At 41.6% G+C, this 26,894-nt stretch overlaps 2 protein-coding genes across 2 annotated transcripts in view; one reads left to right on the top strand and one right to left on the bottom strand.

Annotated features, from left to right (window-relative positions):
• The window catches only part of CRYZ (crystallin zeta), a 233,433-nt gene extending 228,822 nt beyond the window's left edge, over nucleotides 1-4,611 (bottom strand). Inside the window, exon 1 of the mRNA XM_044085797.1 lies at nucleotides 4,492-4,611. The gene's annotated coding sequence lies outside the window, so the exon portion shown is untranslated. The remainder of the gene's footprint in view (nucleotides 1-4,491) is intronic.
• Nucleotides 4,612-4,630: 19 nt separating this feature from the next.
• TYW3 (tRNA-yW synthesizing protein 3 homolog) overlaps nucleotides 4,631-26,894 on the top strand; it is a 286,230-nt gene continuing 263,966 nt past the window's right edge. The window contains exon 1 of the mRNA XM_044085798.1: nucleotides 4,631-4,921. Coding sequence (XP_043941733.1) covers nucleotides 4,748-4,921 — 174 coding nt within the window. The 5' untranslated portion in view covers nucleotides 4,631-4,747. The remainder of the gene's footprint in view (nucleotides 4,922-26,894) is intronic.

Genomic DNA, 26,894 nt, shown 5'->3' with positions numbered 1-26,894 from the left:
CAAAACACAAATACATGCGAGAGATGCAACTATATAGCCAAACTGGAGGCTGAGCTCTCTCAACATAGGACTGGCAAGACCAGACAGGAGGAGAAGGTAACCACACACACCACAAACCCAGTCTCACATAGTACTATCACAACTTCAAATCATACACATAAACACACAAAGACATACTCGGAGGCTCTGATCAAAAATCTACCAAAACAGCAGAGGCCACCAAAGCAGACACCCAAACAACTGCCACCTCAGGACACAACACATGCAACACATAGACCACATAGTCAGTGTGCCAAACAGTCACAGCCCTTAAGGCCAAACACAATGCCAGACACACTCGTCATTGGTGACTCCATAGTCAGACACACTGACGTCCCGCTCAACAGATTGAGTAAGGAGAAGGTCACAGTAAGCTGCCTGTCGGGCACTAGAATCCGCCACATAACGCAAGCACTCAGGTCTCCCAACAGCAGGTACAAGTACGACTCAGTCATTGTCCATGCTGGTGTGAAGGACCTGAGACGTACCTCCCTGGACTACATGAAAAGAGACATAGAGGAGCTCTCTGATTATGTAGCCCAGGCAGATATGACCCTGACCTTGAGCAGTATCCTACCTTCACCAAGAATGATGCCACAATACAGAGACAAGATGATCAGCTTTAATAATTGGCTTAAACTCTGGTGTCATTCAAAGGGGATCCAGTGTCTGTCTGCCTGGGATGACATGCTGGACAAGCCATGCTGCTTCACAAGGGATGGCTTGCACCTGTCACCCCTGGGCTTCCGGATATTGGCAAAGGCTCTTGCCACCCCCATAGTGCCTTTTTTAGGCAAGGCTCAAATTCTAAACCTACCACCCTAGAACACAAAAGGAAACAACTAAGGGTAATGCTGCTCAATGCCAGAAGTCTCAACCTCAAGATGCACACACTCAAAGCCCTTCTCAGTATGGAGAACATCGATGTCTGTGCTGTGACTGAAACCTGGTTCAAGGCTCCTGAGAGCACCCCGGCACTATCAGGTTTTACCTCATATCATGCGTTCCGGCCCCAAAATCCGGACAACACCAAGAAAGGAGGGGGGGTGTCCATATTCATCAAGGACACCCACACCTCAAGGTTGGTGGCAACGCACGATGCATCGGAGACCATCCAGGTGCAATTAACCATAGGCAAGACTGCTCTGCAATTTGTAGCATGTTACAGGCCACCCTCTCAAACTCAGGAACCCCACATAGCTTTCCTGAAAACACTGGAGGGGATAAATGTATCTCCAAACACCATCATACTAGGTGATTTCAACTACCCGAATATAGATTGGGATCACTACTCAAGCCCCAACACTCTAGCCCAAAGGTTCCTAGAGTTCATAAACTCAAATGCCATGGAACAACTAGTCACCATCCCCACAAGAGGAGAAAACATACTAGATCTCATCATCACGAACATGGGGTCACAATGTTCAACACCGGAAGTATACCCCTCACTGGTGAGATCAGATCATAAACTAATCTCACTGGAAGTCCACATCCCGCCCCCACCCCAGATAAAAAAGACCACAGTGAAGAACTTCTCAAAAGCCGACTTCACACTTAAGTGTGGTCTCTTTCAAGGCCCCCGAGCCTGCGGAAACCATTACTCAAGCCGCTGAATCACTTACAAATGCCTTCTACCAGCACCAATAGGACTGCATGGATCAGGCAATCCCAAACAAAACAAAGACTCTTTGTACCAAAGGCAAGCGTCCAGTCTGGTGGACCCCAGCCATAAACAAGCTCTACAACAAAAGGAGGAAGCTACTGCAAGATAGAGCAAAATCCTTAAAAGGGAAGACACCCTTGATCATTATAAGTATAAAACTAAGATCTCTCATAAAATCATCCAAGGCAAATTTTGAGAGAAAAGTCGCTAAGGACTCAAAAGACAATCATAAGGCCTTTTTTAGCTATGTTAGAAACCTGGGAGGAAACTCCCAGATATGCTCAGAATTAGTTCAAAATGATGTAAAAATCACTGAACCTACAGACATTGCCAACATACTGGCTGACAGGTTCAGTGCAAATCCCCCCCCCCAAAGGAGAGATATCTATAGCAGAGGATTGTAGCCCCCCAAACATCTCAAATGCTCAGGTGAAAACTGCTCTCTCCAAGGCGAAAAACACAGCATCCATGGGACCAGATGGTGTCCCCGGTTGTGTGCTCCACGAACTCAATGAGGAATTAAACCCGCAGTTAGGGCAGCTGTTTAATCTTAGCCTCACCTCAGGATACGTACCCAAGGAGTGGCGTACAGCAACTGTGGTCCCACTTCACAAAGGCGGTGCCTCCACCGACCCTGGAAATTACCGTCCCATCAGCTTGACAAGCCTGGTCTGCAAAGCTATGGAGAGGATCATAATGGAACTCATAAATAAAGACATAGGGGACTTGCAGACATTGGATCCAACCCAGTTTGGCTTTGTCAAAGGCAGATCATGCCTTTTAAACCTGGTTGACTTTTTCGAAACAGTCACCAAGGCCATTGATGAGGGCAAGGCAGTCCACACAGCCTACCTTGACCTGGCAAAGGCTTTCGACACAATACCCCACTCAGGTATCATTGAAAAACTCACCAGCTTAAATGTAAACCCATACGTCACAAGATGGGTTGCAAACTGGCTAAGTGACAGAACCCACAGGGTCAGAGTTGCTGGCTCCATGTCAGACTCAAAGCCTGTCACAAGTGGTGTCCCACAGGGCTCAGTCCTGGGCCCACTCTTGTTCGGCATCTACTTTTCAGAAGTACAAGCAAACACAGGAGGGTTATGGCTGACAAAGTTTGCAGATGACTGCAAACTGGGCGCCATAGTCGAGAACACATCTGACACAGATATCCTTCAGAAGGGTCTTATAGAAACGGATAACTGGTGCCAGAGCCATGGCCTAAAGTTAAACGCCAAAAAATGCATAGTCATACCCTTCGGGAAAAACAAGGTTACCCCTAGCTACCATAGGTGGCAATCCACTAAGCACAGAAGAGGTTATCAGGGATCTGGGGACCCAGGTTGACAGTAACCTTTCGTTTGACACTCACGTTGCCAAAGTAGTTAGGAAGACCTTCTACATTGCCCACCTGATCATGAAGGGATTCACATCTAGATCAAGGGAGGTCATCGTCACTATTCAGACCAATGATTGAGTACAATGCCCCATTCGGAATGTATCTGACCCGACACCTGCAGCAATTGGAAAGGCCCCAAAAGTTCCTCACCAAAAGGATAAAGGGTCTCAAAAATATGTCTTATGCTGCCCGACTGAAGGAACTCCAGCTCTATTCAGTCGCTTACCGTCTGCTCAGAGGTGACCTGTGCCTGACATACAAGGCCATGTCCAACCCGGAATTGATGAACATGCTTCACCTCAAAAAATCTAAATCCATCAGAACTACAAGGGCAAGAGACTTAAACCTTAACACGGTTATTAATAGGACATGCTGGAGGGACAGATTCATCACCCAGAGACTCCCTATGCTGTGGAACAAAATCCCGGTACATGTGAGGCAGAGCACCTCGCTGGCTTTGTTCAAGAGAAATCTTGACCAATGGATGGGAGATCGCAGGTATACCCCAGGGATTACCTCAGTGTCACTGCTTGACAGAGGCACAGCAAAATAATGGGCATAGTATCCTTCAAACTAAAGGGGTGGCGAAAGCCACAAAAATCTGGGCTAGGCTTATAAATGCCCTTGGGCAGATAGCCTAGTATGAACCTATGAACCTATGTATCTGAAACACATAAATATTATATGAAATAGTATAAGTAAAGCAAATGGTATAAAATATGTATTTATTTTGGCAAAAAAGTGAAGTTCTTTCCTTTGCACTAGCCGTGGGTATGTTTTGTCCTGCGTCCTGCAAAATCTCACATTTCTACAAAAAGTGTCCCATTTTGGGCATTTGAAAAGGTGGCAACCCTATTATACACTGACCATAAAATGGTACAGTGAACTCCCGTCAGAGTAAGTGTATCGCTGTTAGTGCCAAAGGACTGGTCAATGTTAGTGGGGCTGCTGGTAGTGGAAACTTGACACTGCCCATATAATCTGCACGGGTTTTATTAAACTCAACTTCTGCCAGCGTACTTGACAACAATGCGAACAGTAAATGTGAACTTTAGTAAAGCAATGCACATGCTGCACAATCTGCTGTCAAAACGCCAATTCATAACGTACTAACCATAACTACTTCAGAGTCAACTGCAATCCCGCAACATGTTCCGTGCAGTCTGTCTATATCCACTTATATAGCAAAGCTCAAATAACACTTGCAATTGCGGTTATAAAAATCAACTTCTGAGCAAAATATGACGTATTGTATTAGACACGTTTTCTGCACCTTACTTAAATCTGACTGCATACTTTTCTATAGATATCATTATAAAATAAATAGGAAAAGAAACAGACTATCAACAAGATTCAAATCGTATGACAGTTCAAATTGTCATCACTTTACCTGAAGAATAGTAAAGGGAGAAAACTTCAATAGTCCTTCTTGCTCACACCCTCTCGAGCTGTATGACACGAACTTTAGTTTCTGACTTGACGCGTTCAGCAGCTGCGTGTTTAGGTAACTTTGGACGTTGAGTTTGCCGTAGAAACAAGATGGCTGTTATACTTATTTAGTATAAGATGTTACTCTTAGTAGAGTAAAATTAGTTGCAAGAATGATACTGTTTAACGCACATTTATGGTAGTTTTTTGAGCACGCAATGGAAGGATTGCATTTATTTAAACACTGGAAGCAGCAGTGTTTACATAAAATAGATTTCAGTAAAAAAGGGAGTGTTGATGAAGACATAGTAAACATTGTGAATTTTATCAATGGAGCAGATAATTTTTTTACAACCAGTTCCTGTTCTGGACGTATTATACTAGTAGACGGGGTATGTTTCAAACGTTCGTTATTGCAAAAACGTTGCATTTAACTATCAAGTGTATTAAAGTGACAAAAATATTCGTAACTTCTGTGTACCCAGTGGTACGTGAAGTATTTGTACAGTGTAGTCTTGTTGGTTTATTTGGGTAAACCCATAAGCGTTATTGCGTCTGTTTAGGGGCCACTCGGGAGCACTGTCTATTCAAGTGAGCTGGTTAACTACTCTTTGTTCAAATGAGTTGATCACAGCTATACATTTTACAGACTGGCATTGAGGGACTTAACTCCCGCCATCCAAAATAGTCAGAGTCTGTGTCGGAAACTGTTCATTCATCACCCTTTTCTTATTCTGATATGCCATTAAAGGTATACAAGAGATCATAACGCCGTGCATAATAATTGTACTTGTTACTGTATCCTGCTATTTGAATGGCAATTTTTTTTTAATGTCGAGCATACCGTAATAACAAAATAATTTACAAAGTGCAAATTGTTTACAAAATTATACAGTGTGCATTTATGCCTCTTCGTATAATGATGATAATTTCCTTTAGTAGCCACACAGCTTAGGAACGTTTTTCCACTGTAACCCGAAGAGAAAATAGAGACGGTGCGAAATATACATATAATGCAAAACTTAATTACTTCTGACTTATTGTTCCACTAATTGCAAGGTTGTGTCAAAAAATGTGTTTTGACGGGAATCCGTATGCAATAACTTTTCTTCTGGGCACTTGCCACCTCCCACCCAACACACCCACTCCCACTGCCAAATACAGCAGATCTCTTAATCTGTTACATAGAAAGTCCAACATCTTTATTCACTGTTAGCCAATAGTTGTGTATTTGGCAGTGGCACATATTACTTGGGAGGAATGTAGAGTGGGTTGGTGGATGGTTTGAAAGCACTTATTTGTGTTGAAATTGAGTTATAGAGGTGACCGTGCATTTCATTTGAAATATGGAAAGAAACCCAATAATTTTGTAAAATTGTAAAATAAAGGGATATTTAGATGATTTATTCAATAGTATTTTAGATAATCATTATTTTCTAGTAGCTTAAGTGTGAACCTATGTTGAGAGAGGTGTGCGTTTGAACAGGGCTGACATTCTAAACAAGATATCATCATAGAAGTTGGCAAAATGAATGAAGTAATTAAGAAGCTACAAGAGTTCAATGAATTATTTTATGTAGCAGGAGGTAAGTTCAGCTGCACAGAAGCATTTAAGTGAAAGAAGCCAGTGAGAATAGAAGAGGATATTCAGTATGAAGGACTGATGCATTTTGGGAGTTGCACTTTTTCATAGGTTCATAGGTTTATACTAGGCTATCTGCCCTAAGGCATTTATAAGCCTAGCCCAACGTTTTGTGGCTTACGCCACCCCTTATGTTAAAAAATACTGTGCCCATTAGTTTGTTGTGCCTCTGTCCAGCAGTGACACAGAGATGATTCCCGGGGTAAACTTACGATCTCCCATCCACTGGTCAAGATTTCTCTTGAACAGAGCCAGCGAGGTGCTCTGCCTCACATGGACTGGGATTTTATTCCACAGCATAGGGAGTCTCTGGGTGACAAATCTATCCCTCCAGCATGTCCTATTTATATCCGTGCTAAGGTTTAAGTCACTTGCTCTAGTGGATCTGGTAGAGTTGGATTTTTTGAGGTGGAGCATGTCCATTAATTCCGGGTTGGACATGGCCTTGTATGTCAGGCACAGGTCACCTCTGAGCAGGCGGTATGCGACTGAATAGAGCTGGAGTTTCTTCAGTCTGGCAGCATATGACAGATTTTGGAGTCCCTTTATCCTTTTGGTGAGGAACTTTTGGGGTCTCTCCAATTGCTGCAGGTGTCGGGTGAGATACATCCCGAATGGGGCATTGTACTCGATCATTGGTCTGATAAGTGAAGAGTACAGGGAACAATGACCTCACTTGATCTGGATGTGAATCCCTTCATGATCAGGTGGGCAATGTAGAAGGTCTTTCTAACCACTTTAGCAATGTGAGTGTCAAAAGAAAGGCCACTGTCAACCTGGGTCCCCAGGTCCCTGATAACCTCTTCTGTGCTTAATGGATTGCCACCTATATGGTAGCTTGGGGTTACCTTATTTTTCCCGAAGGGTATGACTATACATTTTTTGGCATTTAACTTCAGGCCATGGCTCTGGCACCAATTATCAGTTTCCGTGAGACCCCTCTGAAGGATATCTGTGTCCGATGTACTTTCCACTTTGGCGCCCAGTTTGCAGTCATCTGCAAACTTTGTCAGCCATAGTCCTCCTATGTTTGCCTGTACTTCTGAGAAGTAGATGCCGAACAACAGGGGGCCAAGGACTAAGCCCTGTGGGACCCCACTTGTGACCGGCTTGGAGTCTGACATGGCGCCAGCAAGTCTAACCCTGTGGGTTCTGTCCTTTAGCCAGTTTGCAACCCATCTTGTGACATATGGGTTTACATTTAAGCTGGTAAGTTTCTCTATAATACCCGAGTGGGGTATTGTGTCGAAAGCTTTTGCAAGGTCGAGGTAGGCTGTATGGACTGCCTTTCCCTCATCAATGGCCTTGGTGACTGTTTTGAAGAAGTCGACCAAGTTCAAAAGGCATGATCTGCCCTTGACAAAGCCAAACTGGGTCGGGTCCAATGTCTGCAAGTCCCCTATGTCTTTGTTTATGAGTTCCATTATGATCCTCTCCATAGCTTTGCAGACCAGGCTTGTTAAGCTTATGGGGCAGTAATTTCCAGGGTCCGTAGAGGTACCGCCTTTGTGGAGTGGGACCACAGTTGCCGTACGCCACTCCTTGGGCACGTATCCTGTGGTAAGGCTAAGATTAAACAGCTGCCTTATATGCGGGTTTAGTTCCTCGTTGAGTTCGTGTAGCACACAGCCGGGGACACCATCCGGTCCCATTGATGCTGTGTTTTTAGCTTTAGAGAGAGCAGCTTTCACCTGTGCATTAGAGATGTCTGGGAGGCTACACTCCGTTGGGATAGTTATCTCTCCTTTTGGGGGGGGAGAGGGGGGTGAAGTTTGCACTGAACCTGTCTGCCAGTATGTTGGCAATGTCTGTGGGTTCAGTGATTTTTGTATCATTTTGGACTAATTCTGCGCATATCTGGGATATCATGTATCTGTAGTTATGCATTTGTATTATAATTCTGGTACAAAAGTTTTTATTTGGTAGGTGATAAAGTTCTTATTTTTGTGGGTATTTGCATTCGTTATTTACATGGCTAGGGAACTTGGTATTTGGTCAATGAGACTGTTTGAATCCTGAACAGCATAGCATTGTCAGTGTGATTCCATCTAGTGTGTGAAAAGGGGTGAAGGAAAGGGCTACTAAGATATGTACTAATAGGGCAAAAGATGGTATTTGTGTATTTTATGCTTAAGGAGTAGTGAACAAATGTAGATGAATGCATTGAATCTTTAAGGGAAAATTGAAATTTTTTCAGGTGCTAAGCAAGTTCTTCATTAATGGAATATAGAATGTGATCTTCCACGGTTTACACTCCTGTCAATTTAGTGAGATGAGATCCTGCTGCCACTAGCTGCCCCTTTGTAAGTTGAAGTTTGCTCATGAGTGTTTTGAAGTATGTCAGATGTTCAGGCCAACCTGACAGAGATGATATTTCTGTGGCACCATAATTTGTTTTGAAGTGGGCAATTGTGTAGTCTAAGGAGGAATGTGAATGCTGACTAATTCTTCTGGAAAACTGAGTAAAAAGGAGACACAGTTAGAAAGGTAATGCTGAAGTGCTGCATATTGCCTGGAGGAGGGAAATGCAGTAATTGTTTCATTTAGTTTATCTAAGGCTCAGCTGGAAAGGTTATCAGATGAAATCATTCTTTGGATCACCTCGTACTTTCAATTGATATATCTTGTGATTTCTGTGCGTGCATTTAGATTGTTCTATTGGGATTTGCTTTTGGTGTTTTAGGTTTTTTGTTGATATACATTACTGATTGTAGATAATAAATGTTTGCCCAGTTTGTTTAATTCATTTTTCATTTAATATCTGAAATAACTTTCTTTCTCTTGATTGTTCCATTTGTTGAAATGTCATGAATGTTCCAAAAAGGGTATAGTGCTGCTGCATAATGGTTACTTATTTTATTTTTTACATTTATGAACCAGGAAAACCCAATGGACACAAGTGTCCCTTTTCAGGGACAACTTAGGGGCACATTCTGATCAAGTGGCTTGTTTAGTGTTGTGTACTGCAGGAATAAAAATGATGAAGTGGTGATGGGATGCTGTAAATTTAAAACTGATGGAGTGAATGTATAAATTCCAAGGATTGCCAGGATGAAGTTATGATATAGAGAAATCTGTTGCAGAACCAACATTTGTGTTAAGGTGGGATGCAACAGACCTACTACACACAGTGAAAAAGCAATGTATTATTACTGACAATATTAAAAATATATACATTTAGATGCTGCTTAAAATGTTTTGGGGACACGGTAATACACTGTGCATGAGTAGCTCGCAAAAGTAAGTAGTGAATATGAGTTTTGCCTGCACAGTATATTGCGGAATTGTCAATTAACCAATTGTGTTAGTTCTTCTTGTAAATGGGATCATGATGTCAAGAGTGACAGATACTCCAGCTGAATGAGGAAGAGGCAGATATATTTTAGAAGGTGGAAACTTGCTTCAGCCATCTGTTACAGGCCAGAGTAGTCTTTTTTGCCATATCTTATGTTTGACTTGTTTTGTTCTGCAAGCATTGTGGTTGCCTGTAGGAACGTTTAGCAGTTTTTTTACTAACCTGTATAGCAAAATATGCAAAATTGTCTTCCCTGAAGATGAACTGACATAAACTGACATATACTTATCATATTGCAGTGTAAATGCTTACAGAAAAATAATGTGAATCTGTCTTTGTCTGCATGAATGTTGCAGCTAGCCCAGGACAACTGCCTATTCCTTTCCCTTATTTCATGCCAGGTATCCCCAAGCTTTTTTTAAATGTTTCACATGTCTTGCCAACAATGTGGAAGCCTTAACTCAGAAGGTTTCCACATAGCAGTAAGTCTTTCTGATTCAGAAAAAAAGTCTCCCTGTCTGATTTTCCCTAAGCAGAGGTTGTAACATGGAAAATTGTCTTGGCTGGGAAGCTCCACGTTAATGTAGCAGTCTAGGGGAATGGATAGCACTCATTAGCTATTTTCTCTCTCCTGTATATAGTGACAGTTTCTGATTAACATTAACTGTGCAGAGTGATTCAGAGAATTTCTAGAAGGAAAAAATGAATGCAGTCTTTTGACTGCGTTTACTCATTCTCTCCTATGGGAGTAGTTGCAATACATTCAAAGTAAGTGTAGCAGGGGTGTGTGTGTGTGTGTGTGTGTGTGTGTGTGTGTGTGTGTGTGTCTATATATATATATATATATATATATATATATATATATATATATATATATATATATATATAAAATAAACACCGTGCACTAGAAGAATCTTAATTATATAAATTCAGACTTTTTTTAGGCGTAGTAATTAATACTGAGCTAGTAGAAAGGAAATAAAAACTCAGACACTGAATAGATGATTAAGCTTTCGCTCTTATTCAGGTGGAAGAGCTTCATCAGAATAACCTATAGTCAACAATACTTACATTATATGTAACTAGAGTCACTATGTGTGTGTGTTTTCCTCATATATATATATATATATCTATATCTACATATATACACATATATATTTATTATTTATTTATTTATTTATTTATTTATTTATTTTATTTTACATTTGTTTACCGGGAGAGTCCGACTGGATACATGTCCATTTTCAGCGGAGGCCCGGGGAGAAAAGCTCCAAGTACATAACAGACATATGAACATTGTTAATGCAAAAAAAGGAAGATAGTTGAGTTCTAAATACAATATAAAGATACATCACATCTTGGGAAAAAAAACAACAGCAGCATATAAAAAAAAACATAGGTCAGTTACAAAGGCGAGGCGCCTTGTTAAAAAGCGGTTAACGATAGTGAGGTAAGAGAAGGGTAAATGATAGTGGTTAATCAGGTTTGGAACAGGGACATTGCCAGAGAGTATTGAGATGGGGTTTAAGCTTTTTTTGAATTGTAGGAGTGAGGGTTCTGAGGTGAGCATGGTCGGTAGAGAGTTCCACATTTTACCTACAAAGTTTGAGAATAGAGAATCCCCAGCAGAATTATTGGCTTTGGTAGTTTGAGCTAAGATCTTATTGGAGGAGCATAAAGATTGCAGGTTAATATAGGGGTGAATGATGTTTTCAGAGCTGGTGTTTTCTCTGGGTGATACAGTATCTGGTGAGCCGTTTTGAGTTGGTTGAAATGGAGTTGGCTGGAAAACTCTAACCACCCTAGTTGCTTCAAGTTAGTGCAGTGGTGCGTTCTAAAGGTGGAATTTGTGGCAAATCTAGCTATGTGATTGTAACAAGAAGCAAGTTTAAGGGTTGTCTTGTTTAGGTTTGTAAAGAGGGAGGCATAGAAAAGAGTTGATAGTAGGTGTGTGCTGGCAATTGTAATTTTAGCGTGAGGAGTGAGAAAGTGTTTTACTTTATAGAGAGAGCCAAACTTTTATTGATGGTTTTGATGGTAAGATTGAAATGGGTGTCAAATTTAAGGGAGTTATCAATGGTAACACCTAATAGCTTTGTGTGAGCTTCTGGTGATATAGTGATTCCATTGGAGGATGTAATAGAGGAGGTGGGGGAAGAGTCTTGTTAGTGGGTGCGAAAGTAAGTAGTTTTGTTTTGTTGGGGTTGAGAACTAGTTGCCGACTTGAGAACCATTTTCTATTAGGTTGAAGGTGTCTTGGGTTGAAGCAGTGAGGTCTGCCAGGTTGGAGGCAGTGCTGATGATAGTCGAATCATCTGCATATTGAATGCATGTCGCATGGGCGTGATTGTGGGCAGGTCATTAACCAAGATGGTGAAGAGAAGAGGGCCAAGAATAGATCCTTGGGGAACTCCAAGTGTAACAGGTAGGCATGTAGATAATTTGTCCTGCCATAGAACAGCCTGTTGCCTATTGGACAGGTAGGATTGGAACCATTTCAGCGTGGAATTGCTGAGTGATAGTTTTTTTAATGTATGGAGGAGTTGAATGTGGTTCACCATATCAAAGGCCTTGGAGAGGTCTAAGAAAAGAGCAGATGATAGTTTATTATTGTTTCTGAAGTTATTGATGGTATTAGAAAAGGATAGTAGGGCTGATGTGGTACTGTGATTTGGCCTATGTGGTACTGTGATTTGGCCTGAAGCCATGTTGGGAGTTAGCTAGAATTTTATTTTTGGTGAGGTGTTCCATCAGTTGTTTGTGGACACACTTTTCCATAAGTTTGGCCAGGGGTGAGAGTATAGCTATAGGTCTGTAGTTGGTTAGCTCTAGTGAGCTACCACCTTTATGGAGAGGAATAATGTGGGACATTTTCCATATGGAGGAGATGAAGGCTTCTGACAAGGTACGGTTTATGATTATGGAGACGGGATAGGAAATGGCCTCAGCTGCTTTTTGCAGAAACTCAGCTGGGAGAAGGTTAGCTGCTAGCTTAGTGGGTTTTAGTTTTTTAAGAAGAGATGTTATAAAGGATATGGGTACTGGATCGAAGGTAAATAGATGATCTGATGTAGTTGTAGTATTCTGCTGGCATGGGTAGTGGAGTGGGCTGGTTGTTTGTTTGAATTGTGTGGCCAGGGATTGTATAGTTTCTGTGAAGAAACTATTGAATGTGTTAGCAATGTTTACAGGGCACTGTTGTTTGCAAGTTGTTGGAGTGGGGGTGGTTGCCTGGCCTGGGTGCAGGAGCTTGTTTAAGCCTGCCCAGAATTTTTGTGGATTATTAAGGTGTTTGTGTTGGAGGTGGAGGAAGAAGCTTTTTTTATCATTTAAGATCATTTTTTAGTTTCATTTCTAAGTTGCCGGAAGGTTTGATGGGAGTGTGGGTCTTTAGAGGTGCCATGTGACCCACATCTTGTTTCTAGATAGGATTTTGGATTTTGTTTCCTTAGAGAGCCATGGTGCAGTTTTGGTTTTAGTTCTAATGGACCATATTGGAGCATGGGAATCTAGAATCTTGAGGAAGGTGGTGTTGAAGTAGATAACTGCCTCTTCAAGAGGAAGAGACTTGAGTATTGTCCAGTTGTGGGCTTTAAGTTCAGTTTGAAAAATGGAGGCGTTGAATTTATTATTGTTCCTGATTTTTTTTATGGTTGTAAGAAGGGGGGTGATTTTCTTGAATTTGATAACATAGGTGAGTAAGTGATCACTCATGTCCTCTGGGTGAGTACCTGCTGAGTACTGGTCAGGATCTTTATTAGTAAGGATCCAGTCCAGGATGCTGTCTTTGTTTTGGGGTTTACCTAGTCTGGTAGGAGTGGATATGAGCTGAGAAAAGCCATGTAGATTTATGCTGCTAGATGGGGAGCTAGATGAGAAGGAATTCCAATCGATGTTGAAGTCACCTATATATGTGTGTGTATGTATATATATATATATATCTGTGTGCATGCATTCATGTCTTTTTAGAGGCATCAGAGTATGTCTGTATGTGTGCAAGTGTGTCATTCTGTGTGCCTGGATAGTTGCACTTCTGAAGTAATGAAGGGGATTTCAACTCTGTATATGATGGTATGTGAGTGAGTATTTCTGTGAGTGTGAGCTGTTGTATGGGGCTGTATATGGATGCTTGTCCATGTGCATGTTAAAGTGGGTTGGTGTGCATGTGAGTGAATGTTTTCATGAATGGGAGACAATGAGTATAGATGTTAGGATATGTGTGCATGGGTGTCTGAATGTGTGTTTGTATGTGGGCATGAGAGAGTGCTGCAGGGGTTGTCTGTGCTACTGCAGTGTGTTGGCTGGAAGGGAGAACACTAGAGCAGTGTGTTTGATTCAGAGACATGTAATAAGCCACTAATGAGACGTTTCGCTGTGTAGCTTTACCATTTCTTGCTGAATCAGAGATTTTGTCTGTTGAGCTAATTGACCATTTGGCATGGGTGGAGAGGCTGTGTCCTGCCCTTAGCCCCGAATGCTCATTGCGTTAACTTATTCTTCCTGTATGCCCCCCTCTACTGAAGAAATGCTTCTTAATGGCTAGGTTGAACTGAGTCTATGTCATATAATCGAACTTCCAAAATTTCAAATACCATATGTTCGAACGTGGAAGTTCGAAATATGACAACATCGAAACCTCAGAACAGCAAATTTTTTTCCAGGGAAAAAGTTCACTGTTCCAGGAAACACACACACACACACACACACACACACACACACACACACACACACACACACACACACACACACACAACACAAGCACACCAAAAACCTAATAAACCTACACTAAACCTTACATACACAACTATCTATGCACTAATCTTAACTCAAGCCCTAACCCTAAGGTCCGTTACTGTCGCACACTTACCCGCACCCTAACCCTAAAGTCCGTCACTATCGCACACTTACCTTACCCGCACCCTAACCCTAAAGTCCGTCACTATCGCACACTTACCTTACCCGCACCCTAACCCTAAAGTCCGTCATACTTGCACACTTACCTTAACCCGATCCGTAACTTTCGCACCAAAGTGAAGAAAATGTCGAATCCGCAGAAACAGCCTACTGAATTCTTTCCCTGGGAAAGAATTCGTATTTCTGCGGCTTCAACATTTTTGTTTTTCGAACTTCCCCGTTCGAACATCTAGTATTCAAAATTCTGAACGGTCGATTAACTGACATAGACCCGTTGAACTGAGTTCTCTTTGTCTAGCAATTAGTTCTCCCTCTGCACACCATGGTTTTCCTATTCAGCTTTCACACATTACCCTTCCATGTTAATGCCGTGTAAGTACATATCACATTCCTTCAATCATTTGTTTTTCGTAGTGCTAAAGATCATCAAGTTGCTTAAGGCTTTTTTCATACAAGATTATCTCCCCCACCCCCCCCATTGTCCTCCTGGTTGCTTTTTTCCATATTTTTAATACAATATCCAGCAGTATGATATATTTCTGTCATTATGACATCCAGAACTTGCACAGGATTCTATTTGTATTTTCCAAGGGCCTGAGAGAGGCATCGTTCATTTCCTCACTCCAGATTCTACACAACTGTATATTTATATGCTAACAATGGTTTTCTATTGTTATTTTCCTTCCACACTGAGCCTTAAAGGTTCATGTTTTTTTTTTCCTAATATTAATCCCCAGGTTCTCCTCTTGCTATGTTTTCTTAAGTTGGGCTGCACTCATATACTGTACACTAGTTAATTTTTCACTGCCTGTGTTACCATGTTCTTGAAAAGGTTGAAGTGGACCAACATTGAGACCATGCCTTCAGCTCTTTACTTTTTTTTTTTGTACCATGTGTGAAGTCAGAGATGAATAAAGCAAATAGTGCTGGTTCCTGGGCAGATCTCAGCATCTTACTATCAGTTATCATATATCTCTCACTCTCTTTTTCCTCCCTGAGATATCCTCTTGTGCTATGACCATCTGTTTTCTACCTTCTTCACAGTTCACCCACCTGTACAGTTTGAAATTTACTCGTCCTCTGATTTTACAAGAACATTCTGATATGGGATCAAGTCAAAGACGTTTGAAGTCTATATAGATCAGATCCAGGGAATGATATCTGTTCACATTATTGGCAACCCAGGCATAGAAGTGGATCATATTAGTCTGACAGAATTTGCCTGCTGTGAATCCATGTTGGAGTTTGTTAAGCAACCTGTTGTGGTGCATACACCTCAAGTGCTTTGACTTCAGTACTTTCTGTCTCACTTTATCCACCCCAAATGTTAGGGTCTCCTGCCTGTAGTTCTGTGCACTGCTTCTTGTTACCTATTAAGATGGACACTGCCTCTGCTTGTTAATAATCTCAGAGGACCACCATTGCCTAAGGCACTTGCTTAGAAACACTGTTAGAGGTTCAACTGGTATCCAGAAGTCTTTTTAATTTATTCTCACTGCACTTGTTCTGCAGTTAACCCAAAGGATTGACAAGTTATACCAGCACGTTGGTCTTTTCAACAGTACCAACACAAGTGAGGTCTCTAACTTGCACAAGGAAGTTAGCGAACAGCCCACGGATTTTAATCTCACCCCTCAATGTCTTGCCTTCAGGCAACGTATTGACTTGGAACCTAGACAAGGAAATGGCGTGCAATTGTGTAACCTGGAAGCAAGCGAGTCTAAAATCAGGCGCTCTCAGAACGCGGCTGTTTGTAATGGGCACGCACAGAGAACTGGAAATGAAATTCCACAACTCAAGGACTGGTTACGAACTGGACTTACTTTTAATGCTGATATCAGATATGGGGTTTCTTCAATCGAAGGTAAGCTGAATGAGTTTGATACCAAATTGCTACGCTGCAAGTACTTGCAGCTAGAAAATGCTTCCCTTAAAGAATGTATAAGACTTAGTCATCCCTAAGGGTTTGGCGTTTCCCTACTAGACTTGTTTATAATTTTGCTTTTCACCTTGATTTATTGCAATTATTTGATAAATGTGTACTTGAGCTTCCCGAGTTACTAGTTAAGTACAACACCAATGACATTAACATGTTATTTAAAGAGCTTGCTGTTTTAGATAACTCTATCCATGATGGCAGAGAATATAATGCCATGAAATATGAACATCTTAGAATATATAACAGCATAGAGCAACATATTAATAAATTAAAGGTTGGCAAGCTGAACAAAATAGATAGATGTGAATGACTATGCAAATGGTTTGGCTTACCCGAAACCTCCAGGCAGTTATAAAAAGTTTAGAAATACTGCTGTTGAGAACTTCTTTTCCCATTCCTCCTAATTTTTCTGAAAATAATGAGGCCATGCTTGAAAGAACTGACGACATGGTCCTCAATTACGATAAAGAGTATCCTGAACTCAGGAGGAGTGAGAGGATTAGAAATGAAGTTAGTTACAATAACAGGAAACAACCACACGTGGGGTTCCAAGCCATGGGGTTTCAAGGGGTCCAACCCAAGAACAAGAACTGGAGGACATGAGTGTTCTTCATGATGATTTTTGTGGCATGGACACTTGTGTTGAACTTTCAAATTGAGTGTTTTGAAATTGGCCATGAGTTTGAACATAGTACTAACAACTAATGTTCTGCAGTCCTATCTCGCCTTTATTCGTACATATGGGTTTGGAGCCGATTACAAAGCTCGAAGTCTCTCAGTTGGCTTGTGGCAAGGTAGGTATCCCATAATGCACTAGTAAGAATCCCCAGATCTCGTTTGCCGCATCTATGAGTTCAGAAGTGCTCTCTTTCTTGTCTGTGGCTAAGTTGGATATTTTGCTTATTCAAAATTTTCTATTGTGGTTCTTTTTGACTATAATAGTTAGTTTACAATTAACAACTTACAGTTGTTACTTAGTAGTAGTTGGTGTGTTTTCTAACTTTTATTGCAAATTGTTATTGCAAATTGTTGGTGGTCGCTTCCGCAGGCCTTTTTTTTTTTTTTCTCTCACTGGTATCACTTCTTTCTGTGTGCTAGCTATTACTAAAATTTTTCTTAGGCATAGGTCTGTTTTTTAGTTAGGACCTATTCTAGCTTTTGTCTGTTGCTTGCTTGTTTGTTCTCTATCTCACCTTCCCTTTGTTTCAGGGCTAGGCCCATTTAAGTTAGAGGACCTAGTCGTCTATTGCCTTTCCTAGTGTGTTGTTTCCTCAGCAAGGCTAGGCCCATTTAAGTTAGAGGACCTAGTCCTCTGTTGTTTTTTCCTTGTGTGTATTGTTTTCTTGAGCAGGGCTAGGCCCATTTAAGTTTGAGGACCTTGTCCTCTCTTCCTGTCATCCTCTACGTTTACCTTTTGTGACAATATGTCTAAAGAATCTAAAGATCATAAACCTTTGCGTTTCAAAAAGTGTCTTAAATGTTCTCAAAAAATGTCCCTGACTGACACAGTATTTGTGTTTATTGCCTGGGAGCCATGTACTTTTTGCCACTCTTTTAGTTCTCGGGTTCTCCAGGAAAGGAAGAACAAATTGATCTTGAAAGATCTCCTTAAACCTTCTTTTGAGGAGGATTTAGCCAGCTCTTCATCGTCTCATTCCAGGTCTTCCTCTTCCAAAAAAGAGAAGGTCAAGTCGGTCAAAAGACAGTCTCCCACACTGACTGCTACATCAAGACCTCCACAAAAAAATTGCTAAACTGGACAAACCTTCTACCTCTTCAACTCCTCTGCCTTCGGAGCCAGTCGAGATTATTGACATTGAAATTGAGTTTTGGCCCCAACTTTTTCGGAGCCGATTACTGAACCCATACCTAGGAGCCGGTCCAGAGATTTATTACCGGTGTTCCCGACACTCAGATCTCCGATTCTACAGAGATCTCAATCACCTACCTTGTCTCCAGATCCTCCAAGAGTCTTTCTGAGGAGGATGTCGAGAGAGTGGTGCTTAGACTCTTGAAGTCGTTGGTGCTAGCAAATTTGTTGCCGGCTCCGATCCAATCAGTTCTGGAGCCCTGTGAGGCCATATTACCTGCTTCTGTTCCTCCTCCGAGCCACATCGGTCTTTCAGAGCCAGAGCTATCAGTGCTGTTTGTTGTGAAACTCAGTTCCAGCACCCCTACTGTCTGTCTTGGAGCCGAGTTCTGCTCTGACACCTTCGGTGCCGTCCTTGGTGTCTAGGAGCCGAAGCTCTCCATTCGGCCCCAAACTTCTTCGGTTCCGAGCCTACCTCTCGGTGCGTCAGCTCGGCTGAGCACGGATCCTACATTTGTCTCTGAGCCGATCACTCTGGAGCAGAGGGCTACTTCTGCTTCCTCAGAACCGGTGGTGTTCTCGGAGCCAGAGAGATCTGCCTTCGAGATGATGAGGAGCATGCTGTCTAGGTCTTCAGCTCCACACAAGGGTACCGAAGCTGTTCCCCCTCAAGCTCCGACCTCTGTCTCAGCACCATCTCTCTTGTGACAGCAGAGACCCGTAGCCTCAAAAACCCCCATTGGGTGGCCCCCAGTCTTCCGAGACCTCCCAGAATACCTTTCTGAGGAGCCTCCTCGGAAGAAAACTTGCAAGAGGAAGCATGTAGACTCCCCTGATGAGTCCATCACCTCTGAGACTGACCTCGAGGAGTCAGAAGGGTCCCCTAGGTTGTTCTCTGATGATATCTCCTTCGTAGATATCCTAGAGATCCTGAAACAGAGAGGCGGCTGGCCCGCTGTCACCCCTTCTGATGAGGAGTCAGTGTACCTGAAGGCTTTCAGGTCTCAATCTTCAGCCTCTTGGGTGTCTTCTCCTTTCAATGAGCTGTTAGATTTAGTGAGTCGAAAGGTGTGGGAAACTTCTGATGCCGTGGAATCAGTCCCCAGAAGGCTCAATAAATTTCTTTCAGCTCCCAAAGATAAAGAATTTTTGACCAAAAGTGTGCCTGTAAATGCCATGGTGGTGGCAGCAGCCGCAAAGAAGGAACTAGCAGAAACTTTCTCATCTGTCCACCCACTGAACAAGGAGTCTTGAACAATGGACAGATATGGGAAGTGTATTTTTTCTTCAGCGACTTTTACACTCAGATCACTGAATTACTTCACCCATTTCACTAGGCTTCAAAGAGATCTCCTAAAGGAGCTAGGAGATACTCTCCAAGGTACTTTAACTGAAGGTGTCCCTGAGAAGGTTACTGCTCAGGTGTTTACCTTAAACTCCATTGTTAACTCCTTCATGAGGCTGATATCTTACGCAGCAGATGGAGTGAGCAGGACAGTGGGTTCAGGAGTTTCCCTTAGGAGACACTCCTGGATGTGCTTATGCAACTTTGCAGAGCCCTTCAAATTTACATTTACCAATGCTCCCTTTGAGTGTTCCTCTCTGTTTGAACCAAAGTTCAAAGACACACACAACAGATGCGAGCAGGAAGGGAAAACTCTCTCTGCTGTGGGAGTACAATTTTCTGTCCCATCTAGACCATATCTTTAGGGTCAGAGAGGCGGAAAAATGTGGTTCAAGAAATCTCAGAGATTTTTCCTGGATGCATAAGGTGAATCCTTCTCCAGAGGAAGAGGAAGTAATGGTAGACATCGCCCCAGAGGCAGGGGGGGAGTCTGCAAAACCAGAGTGGCCACGATTCCTTTTGTGGATGTCCCTATCAGCTCTTCTGATGTGGGGCCTGACTGCGCTTCTCTGGAGCCAGTCACGGGTCACTTATCTTTGTACCCAGAAGCCTGGCATGACTTCACACAAGACAAGTGGGTACAAAAATAATTTCCAGAGGATACTCTATACCCTTCTCTTTTCCACCTCATTTAACCAAGAAAATCCCAGATGTTCCACCCACTCACAGGGACCAAGCGACTATAGAAGTCCAAAAGTTGCTTCAAAAGAGAGTCATCCAGACCGTCCCCGCAGACCAGATAGGATTCGGAACTTACTCCAGATTCTTTTTAGTGCCAAAGCGAACAGGGGACTGGAGGCCCATTTTGGATCTCAGCAAGTTAAACGAATCAGTAAAGAAGTCCAAGTTCCAAATGGTAACACTGCAGTCTATCCTCCCTCTGTTAGGGAAAGACAATTGGATGTGCTTCATAGATCTCCAAGATGCGTACTATCACATAAAAATGGACAGAGCATCAAGGAGTCATTTACGCTTCTGGCTGGGAGCCAGTCTTTACCAATTTCGTACTCCGCCCTTTGGTCTCACCACAGCCCTCAGAGTGTTCACCAAATGCATGGCGGTAGTAACGGCTCACTTGAGATGTCTTGGATTCCAAGTGTTTCCATACCTGGATGACTGGCTCTTGACTGCCACCACCAGGCACCTACTTCTACAAGCCAGGGATGCAACTATCCGAGTCTGCACTCAGCTAGACATTACTATAAATTGGGAAAGTCTGCCTCGTCACCATCTCAATATGCGACTTTTATAGGTGCAGAAATAAACACAGTCGCAATGGTGGCTCACCTTCCTTCAGACAGAATACAAAATCTACAACAACAGATATACAGCCTGCTTCCCCAACACAAAGTCAACGTGAAGATGGTGCTCAGACTTCTAGGAACCATGGCCTCTACTATAACTCTAGTTCTGCTCGCCAGACTACATATGAGAATTCTAAAATGGCTACTCTTTTCCAGTGGTCTCTTCAGCAACTGCTTCTATCTCATCCCATTTTAATAACAGAATCTTGCAAAAAGGACCTTCGTTGGTGGATCCAGTCCAATCAACTAATGATAGGGAGACCATTCATTCTTCACCAACCCATTGCTACTGTGATCACGGATGCCTTCCAGATAGGGTGGGGAGGCATTATCTTGGAAGGACAGTCCAAGGCACATGGCAAAAACACTAGGCTCACTTGCATATCAATGTTCTAGAGATGAGAGCAGTGCCACTAGCATTGCAAGCACTTCACGACTTTCTTCCTCTAGGAACCATAGCACTCCAGTCAGACAATATGTCAGTGGTATGATATATAAACAAACAAGGGGGAACCAGATCCTACCCCCCTATGCCGAGAGGCTCTTCATGTTTGTAAGTGGGCAATATCTTCCCAATGCTTTCTAGATGCAATGCATATCCCGGCGAGAGCCAATGTGATAGCCGAGAAGCTCAGCGGGGCAATCTTGATGCCACATGAGTGATCTCTGAATCAGAAAGTCACGGAACAGATTTTCCGCAAATGGAGACAGCCTTGCTGTGATCTGTTTGCCACCCCAATGAACATCAAATGCAGCAGCTACTTCTCCCTTATCTCCCCCCCCCCCGGGGGAAATGCCGAGAGACGCACTTGTCCACAATTTGCCCTCGGGACTTCTTTATGCCTTTCCTCCCTTTCCGCTAATATCGAAAATGACCCAGAAAGCAAAGACCTTGGGAAGCAGAATGATTCTGATCACTCCTTACTGGCCTTGTCAGATTTGGTTCGCCTTTCTTGGACCTCACCTTCTGGACGATCCATGGACTCTGGACCCAGTACCAGACCTTCTGACACATATGTCAGGCACGTTCCATCCCTGTCTCCACACCCTCAACTTGATAGCGTGGCTGCTCCACTTCCATCCCTAGTCAGGCTTCATGATCTTTCCCCTGCAATTACACATATCCTGACGTTGTCTCATAAACCTTCTATGAGAAAATTCGCTAGCAAATGGAAATGATTTTCTCTCTGGGCACGAGCTAAAACATAGATCCATACACAGCCTCCATTCCCTTAGTATTAGAATTTCTAACCAAACTTTTTCATCAGGGATCAGCTGCTGCTACAATCAAAGTTCAATTAGCAGTTATCCCCAATTTTCATTTGGGACAACTTGAACCTAATCTTATGGCTCAAAGATTGTGTAGATCTTTTTTGAAAGGCACTACCTTACTAAGACCTCCATTTCAAGAACCTATATCTCCCTGGGATCTAAATTTTGTCCTTTCAAAACTCACCTCACCACCTTTTGAACTTTCACATACTTGTGATGTAAAGTTCCTTTCATGGAAGATCATTTTTCTGGTAGCCATTACATCTGCCAGAAGAGCGTCAGAGCTGCAAGCACTCTGTCAAACCTCCTTACTTGATTTTTCATAGAGAAAGAGTTTCCCTTCGCACTAATCCATCCTTCATCCCCAAGATTTGTTCTCAATCTAATACGAGTCAAACTATTGAACTGACAGTCTTTTTCCAAATCATTCAAATAAAGTGGAATATAAGTTCCATCAACTTGATGTACACAGACAGTTAAAGTTCTAGCTACATAGAACCAAAGAGTTTAGGACATCAGACCAATTGTTTATATCTTTTTTCGAAACGAGAAAAGGTATGCCAGTCTCCAAGATAACATTATCAAACTGGATTTCAGATTGCATATCTTTTATTTACTCTTCTAATGACAAAGAACTCCCATTTAAAATTAAAGCTCATTCTACCAGATCTGTGTCCACATCCGCTGCCTTTCAAGCCAGAATTCCAATGGACAGTATATGTGCAGCAGCAACATGGGCTTCCTCTCATACTTTTATTACTCATTACAAATTGGACTTTGCCTCCAGGGGTAGAGCCTCCTTTGGTTCCATGGTTCTTAGGAATATATTCCTGTGAGCCACTCGAGAAAAAGGTGCTAGGGATGCTGTCCCATATGTAAGAATGAAGGCGAGATAGGACTACAGAACATAAAGACGTTATGTACTCATCATAACGTTCCATGTTTGTAGTCCATCTCGCCCTTCATTCTTACGAACCTACCCCCGTCCATGTATCCTTGGAGGATCTGGAGACAAGATGGTGTCTATCTTCCTTAGAGTTGGAGACCTTTTATCTTTGTTTTTCCTTGTGGAAATACCTTCTATCCTTTTTTTATAGATGGCAGTAAACAAGATCTGGGGATTCTTATTAGTTTATTATGAGATACCTACCTTGCCATGAGCCAACTGAGAGACTTCGAGCTTTGTAATTGGCCAAATCGGAGCTGATGAACCCATATGTAAGAATGAAGGGCGAGATGGACTACAAACATGGAACGTTATGGTGAGTACATAACTTCTTTTACTGTTGTGTTTAATCATCAAAAAGATTTTGCTGTTTATAATTATTCTAGGTTATGCATTGAGGAGACTATGGCTGATTTGCTTTCAAAAGGAATGGGTTTTGTTCAAGTTAGAAAGTTTAATGTTATTGATACATTTATAGATTTCAAAATTTACTTGAGAAAGTTGAATCTGACATTATTGTATGAGAATGAAGAACAGCGAGATACTTGCAATAATAACATTTTTAAAATTAGTTCCATATATAACCCCCCCCCCCCCCCCTGTATCCTAAGCTTGCAATATATGAGAAATTGTGCAAGGTAGATCTTTACAACTTGAACAAGAATAACTGTAAGGGAGTTCAAAGTTTTATGAATATTAACCAGTAAGAACGTAACAGCTTGGAATTTGTACTGAAGCAAGATGCGAGGGTCATGAAACCAGACAAAGGGGGTGGTGTGGTAGTCATGGATTTTTTCCATGTATACTGATAAAATGCAAAGTATGGTTGATGCTGAAAGTTATAGAGAGGTTTCCCTTAACAAGTTAAATGGGGCATACAAAAAAATTTGTGGTTAATTGAATGACATATTGTTAGAGAGAAGAAGTGATATTTCTTTATGTAATTACTTGAACAGCATCACTCCTAGAGTTCCTGCGTTTTTTGGCATCCCCAAAATCCACAAGGGCCTTTTAGACCCCCCCCCCATGAAACCTTTGGTGGATGGAAGGGATTCTATTACAGCTGCTTGTGCCCAATACTTAGACTATGAACTAAAAAAAATATTACAACTGGAAACCCAGATATGTAAAGATTCCTGGACCTTTTTAGAACAGATCAACAAAATACAGTATGACTTAAATGATTTATTGGTTACTATAGACGTCAGAGATCTGTACACTGTTATCCCACAGTCCATTGGTCTAGAATGGGTTAACAAAATGTTACTGGTATACAAAATAAATCTTATCCTGGAATTGTTAGAGATAGTGTTAACAAACAATTATTTCTCCTTCAACAATATAAATATTTTTTGCAAACTACCGGTGTCGCCATGGGGTCAGCTTGTGGTGGAGCATTTGCAAACATGGTCATGGCACACTGGGAGAGACAATTTGTATTCCAGTCAGACTATTGTTCCAACATCAAAATGTATTATAGGTATCAGGATGACAGTTTAATATGGAAAGGTTTGTCATTAATGTTGGACCAGTTCTTGGAATACATTAACACCACAACTACTTTTTTGCATTTCACTTGGGTTATTAATTTAGATCACATGGACTACTTGGATGTTCATTTGTTCAAAGTTAAAACAAATAGAAGGTATGCTACTACATTTTACAGAAAAGAAACTTATTCAAACCCTTTTCTGCATTATAGTAGTTCCCACTCGGACCACCAGAAAAGATCAGTGGTTAAAGGGCAGCTGGTAAGAGCTGTCCGCATGGTTTCCAGGGTAGAGGACTTCAATTTAGAGTGCACAAACTTAAAAACTATGTTTTTAAAAAGAGCATATCCTGCAGATCTGCTTAATGAATTAATAAGATAAGTCACAGAGAAGAGAGAAATAGTTTCAAACCTATTTTTGGTAATAATATTTCAGACTGGGACTTGTTGAACACAGAATTCATGGCACCAGAGATGCATAGCGTTGCTTTCCTCAAATCTTTTATTGCCACATGTAGTTCTGATTCCCAAGTGGATTTTTCAGAAGAATTTGGATATTTTAATGGAGGATGTTGGAATCAGAACTCATTTAGGTGACAAACCATTAATAACATACAGGAAAGGTAAGAACTTAAAAGACCTTCTTAGAAATAGGCATGTTCAGAATATGTCAGGTCGTTTGGGCATATAATGTAAATGGTGCCACAAAATTAAAAGTGGAGACATGTTTACTATTAATTTTGAATACTGCATCAAAGGGAGATATAATTGTTCTTCAAAGGCTGTTGTTTATGTGGCTATATATGACCTGTGTTATACATAGGCAAAACTGAAAGAAAATTTACCCACAGATTTTACGAACATGATTATGCCATTAGAAAAAACTGTTTGAACAATGCTTTAGCTAGACATATTCATGACGATACTGATGACAACTTCATGTTTATGGCTGTAGATCACTTGGACATTAATGACAAAAGGCCTTGGGGGTATTCTTAGAATTAAAAGAACTTAGATGATAGATTTTACTGCATGGCGACAAATGGCCAGGCATTAATGAAAGGACTTCTATTACCCCTGTTTTAAAATTAAAAGCTCTTGAAAGAAACAAAATAGTATAATGAACATGACAATGTAGCAAGGAATGTATCATTGTCTTATGAACATTTCCTTTTAGAATGTATATATAAAATTGGTAGAGAAAGGGTGTTTTCTTTTGAATTAGTTGTGTTTTTAATTAATACAGTCATTCTTACATATTTGGGATGTAATACTGAGATTGAGAGGTTAATTTATTTTGTTATTTCTTGCTGTTTCCTTGTTTCCAATCAGAATGAAGTGCATATTATTTAAATGTCTGTTCTACATTATATCACTGCCTGATGAAGTTTACATTATTTAAACGAAAGCGCTAACATATTTTATTATTTTTACATTAAAACATCAAGACTTTATATTAACCTTTGTGTTTTGTGCTTGCTGCGAAGACCTAACCTGCCAGTTCGTGTTTTATTCATTAATTCATTCCCTATTTTCATCCCTGTCATCTTAGGTTCATAGGTTAATATTAGACTGATGATCTAGCAGATCATATGTTGCTTTGGGGATGGGGCTTATTCTGCCCTCCGATTCATCTATGGCACCCTACCCAGTGCCCCACGTCCATATCCAGTCTACCACCATTTCCTACCCTAAAATTTATCGGATAGAGCTGAGGCCAGTGCAAACTTAAAGGAGTCCCTGGGGTCTGGCCATCAACATCCTCCAGGGAGGGTCCTTTTGATCTACCCTGTTTCTGCCCCTTGTAGTTTCCATGGTGTAGTCCATTGGTGAGAATGTAATGGGGATGTATGGCATGTTGCCGCAGCTCAGCCATGTCCCCACACTATTTTCCATTTGGACACACCCCTAGTTGTGATGTCCCAGGTCTCTGTCCGGGATCATCACTGGAGGCATCCATAGGACGGTATTCCCTCCTGAGATGGTAATGCTCATTTCTCCCTGCTGCTCTGCCAGTTGCCTGAGCCACTAATTGAACCTGGGTCAGCCGGGCCCTAGTCAGTGATTTATCCATGAATGCCACAGAGTGGATAGATAGTTTGTTACTTAACACCTTAGCTTACAAGCTGCTGAATGAGAGCTCCTGTCCACCATTGTTTAGCAGATTGCATTTTCAAAAATAAGTGTAAACACTCAGAAATAAGTAGGGTATGCTAATGCAGAGGACTCTCTTCACTCTTGCCACATGTGAAAGAGCCTTCATAAAGTTAGTGCCATCCTTATGGAATACAGTACCCAAAGACATCAGGGCATTAAGCCAACTTCTGCCCTTCAAGAGTGTTCTTAGAA

The sequence above is a fragment of the Protopterus annectens genome, chromosome 10.part0 (assembly GCF_019279795.1).
Source record: "Protopterus annectens isolate FY-2018-M chromosome 10.part0, PAN1.0, whole genome shotgun sequence".
Lineage (NCBI taxonomy): Eukaryota > Metazoa > Chordata > Ceratodontiformes > Protopteridae > Protopterus > Protopterus annectens.
The sequence above is the reverse complement of the archived record's forward strand: the minus strand, read 5'-3'. Positions and strand labels throughout refer to the sequence as shown.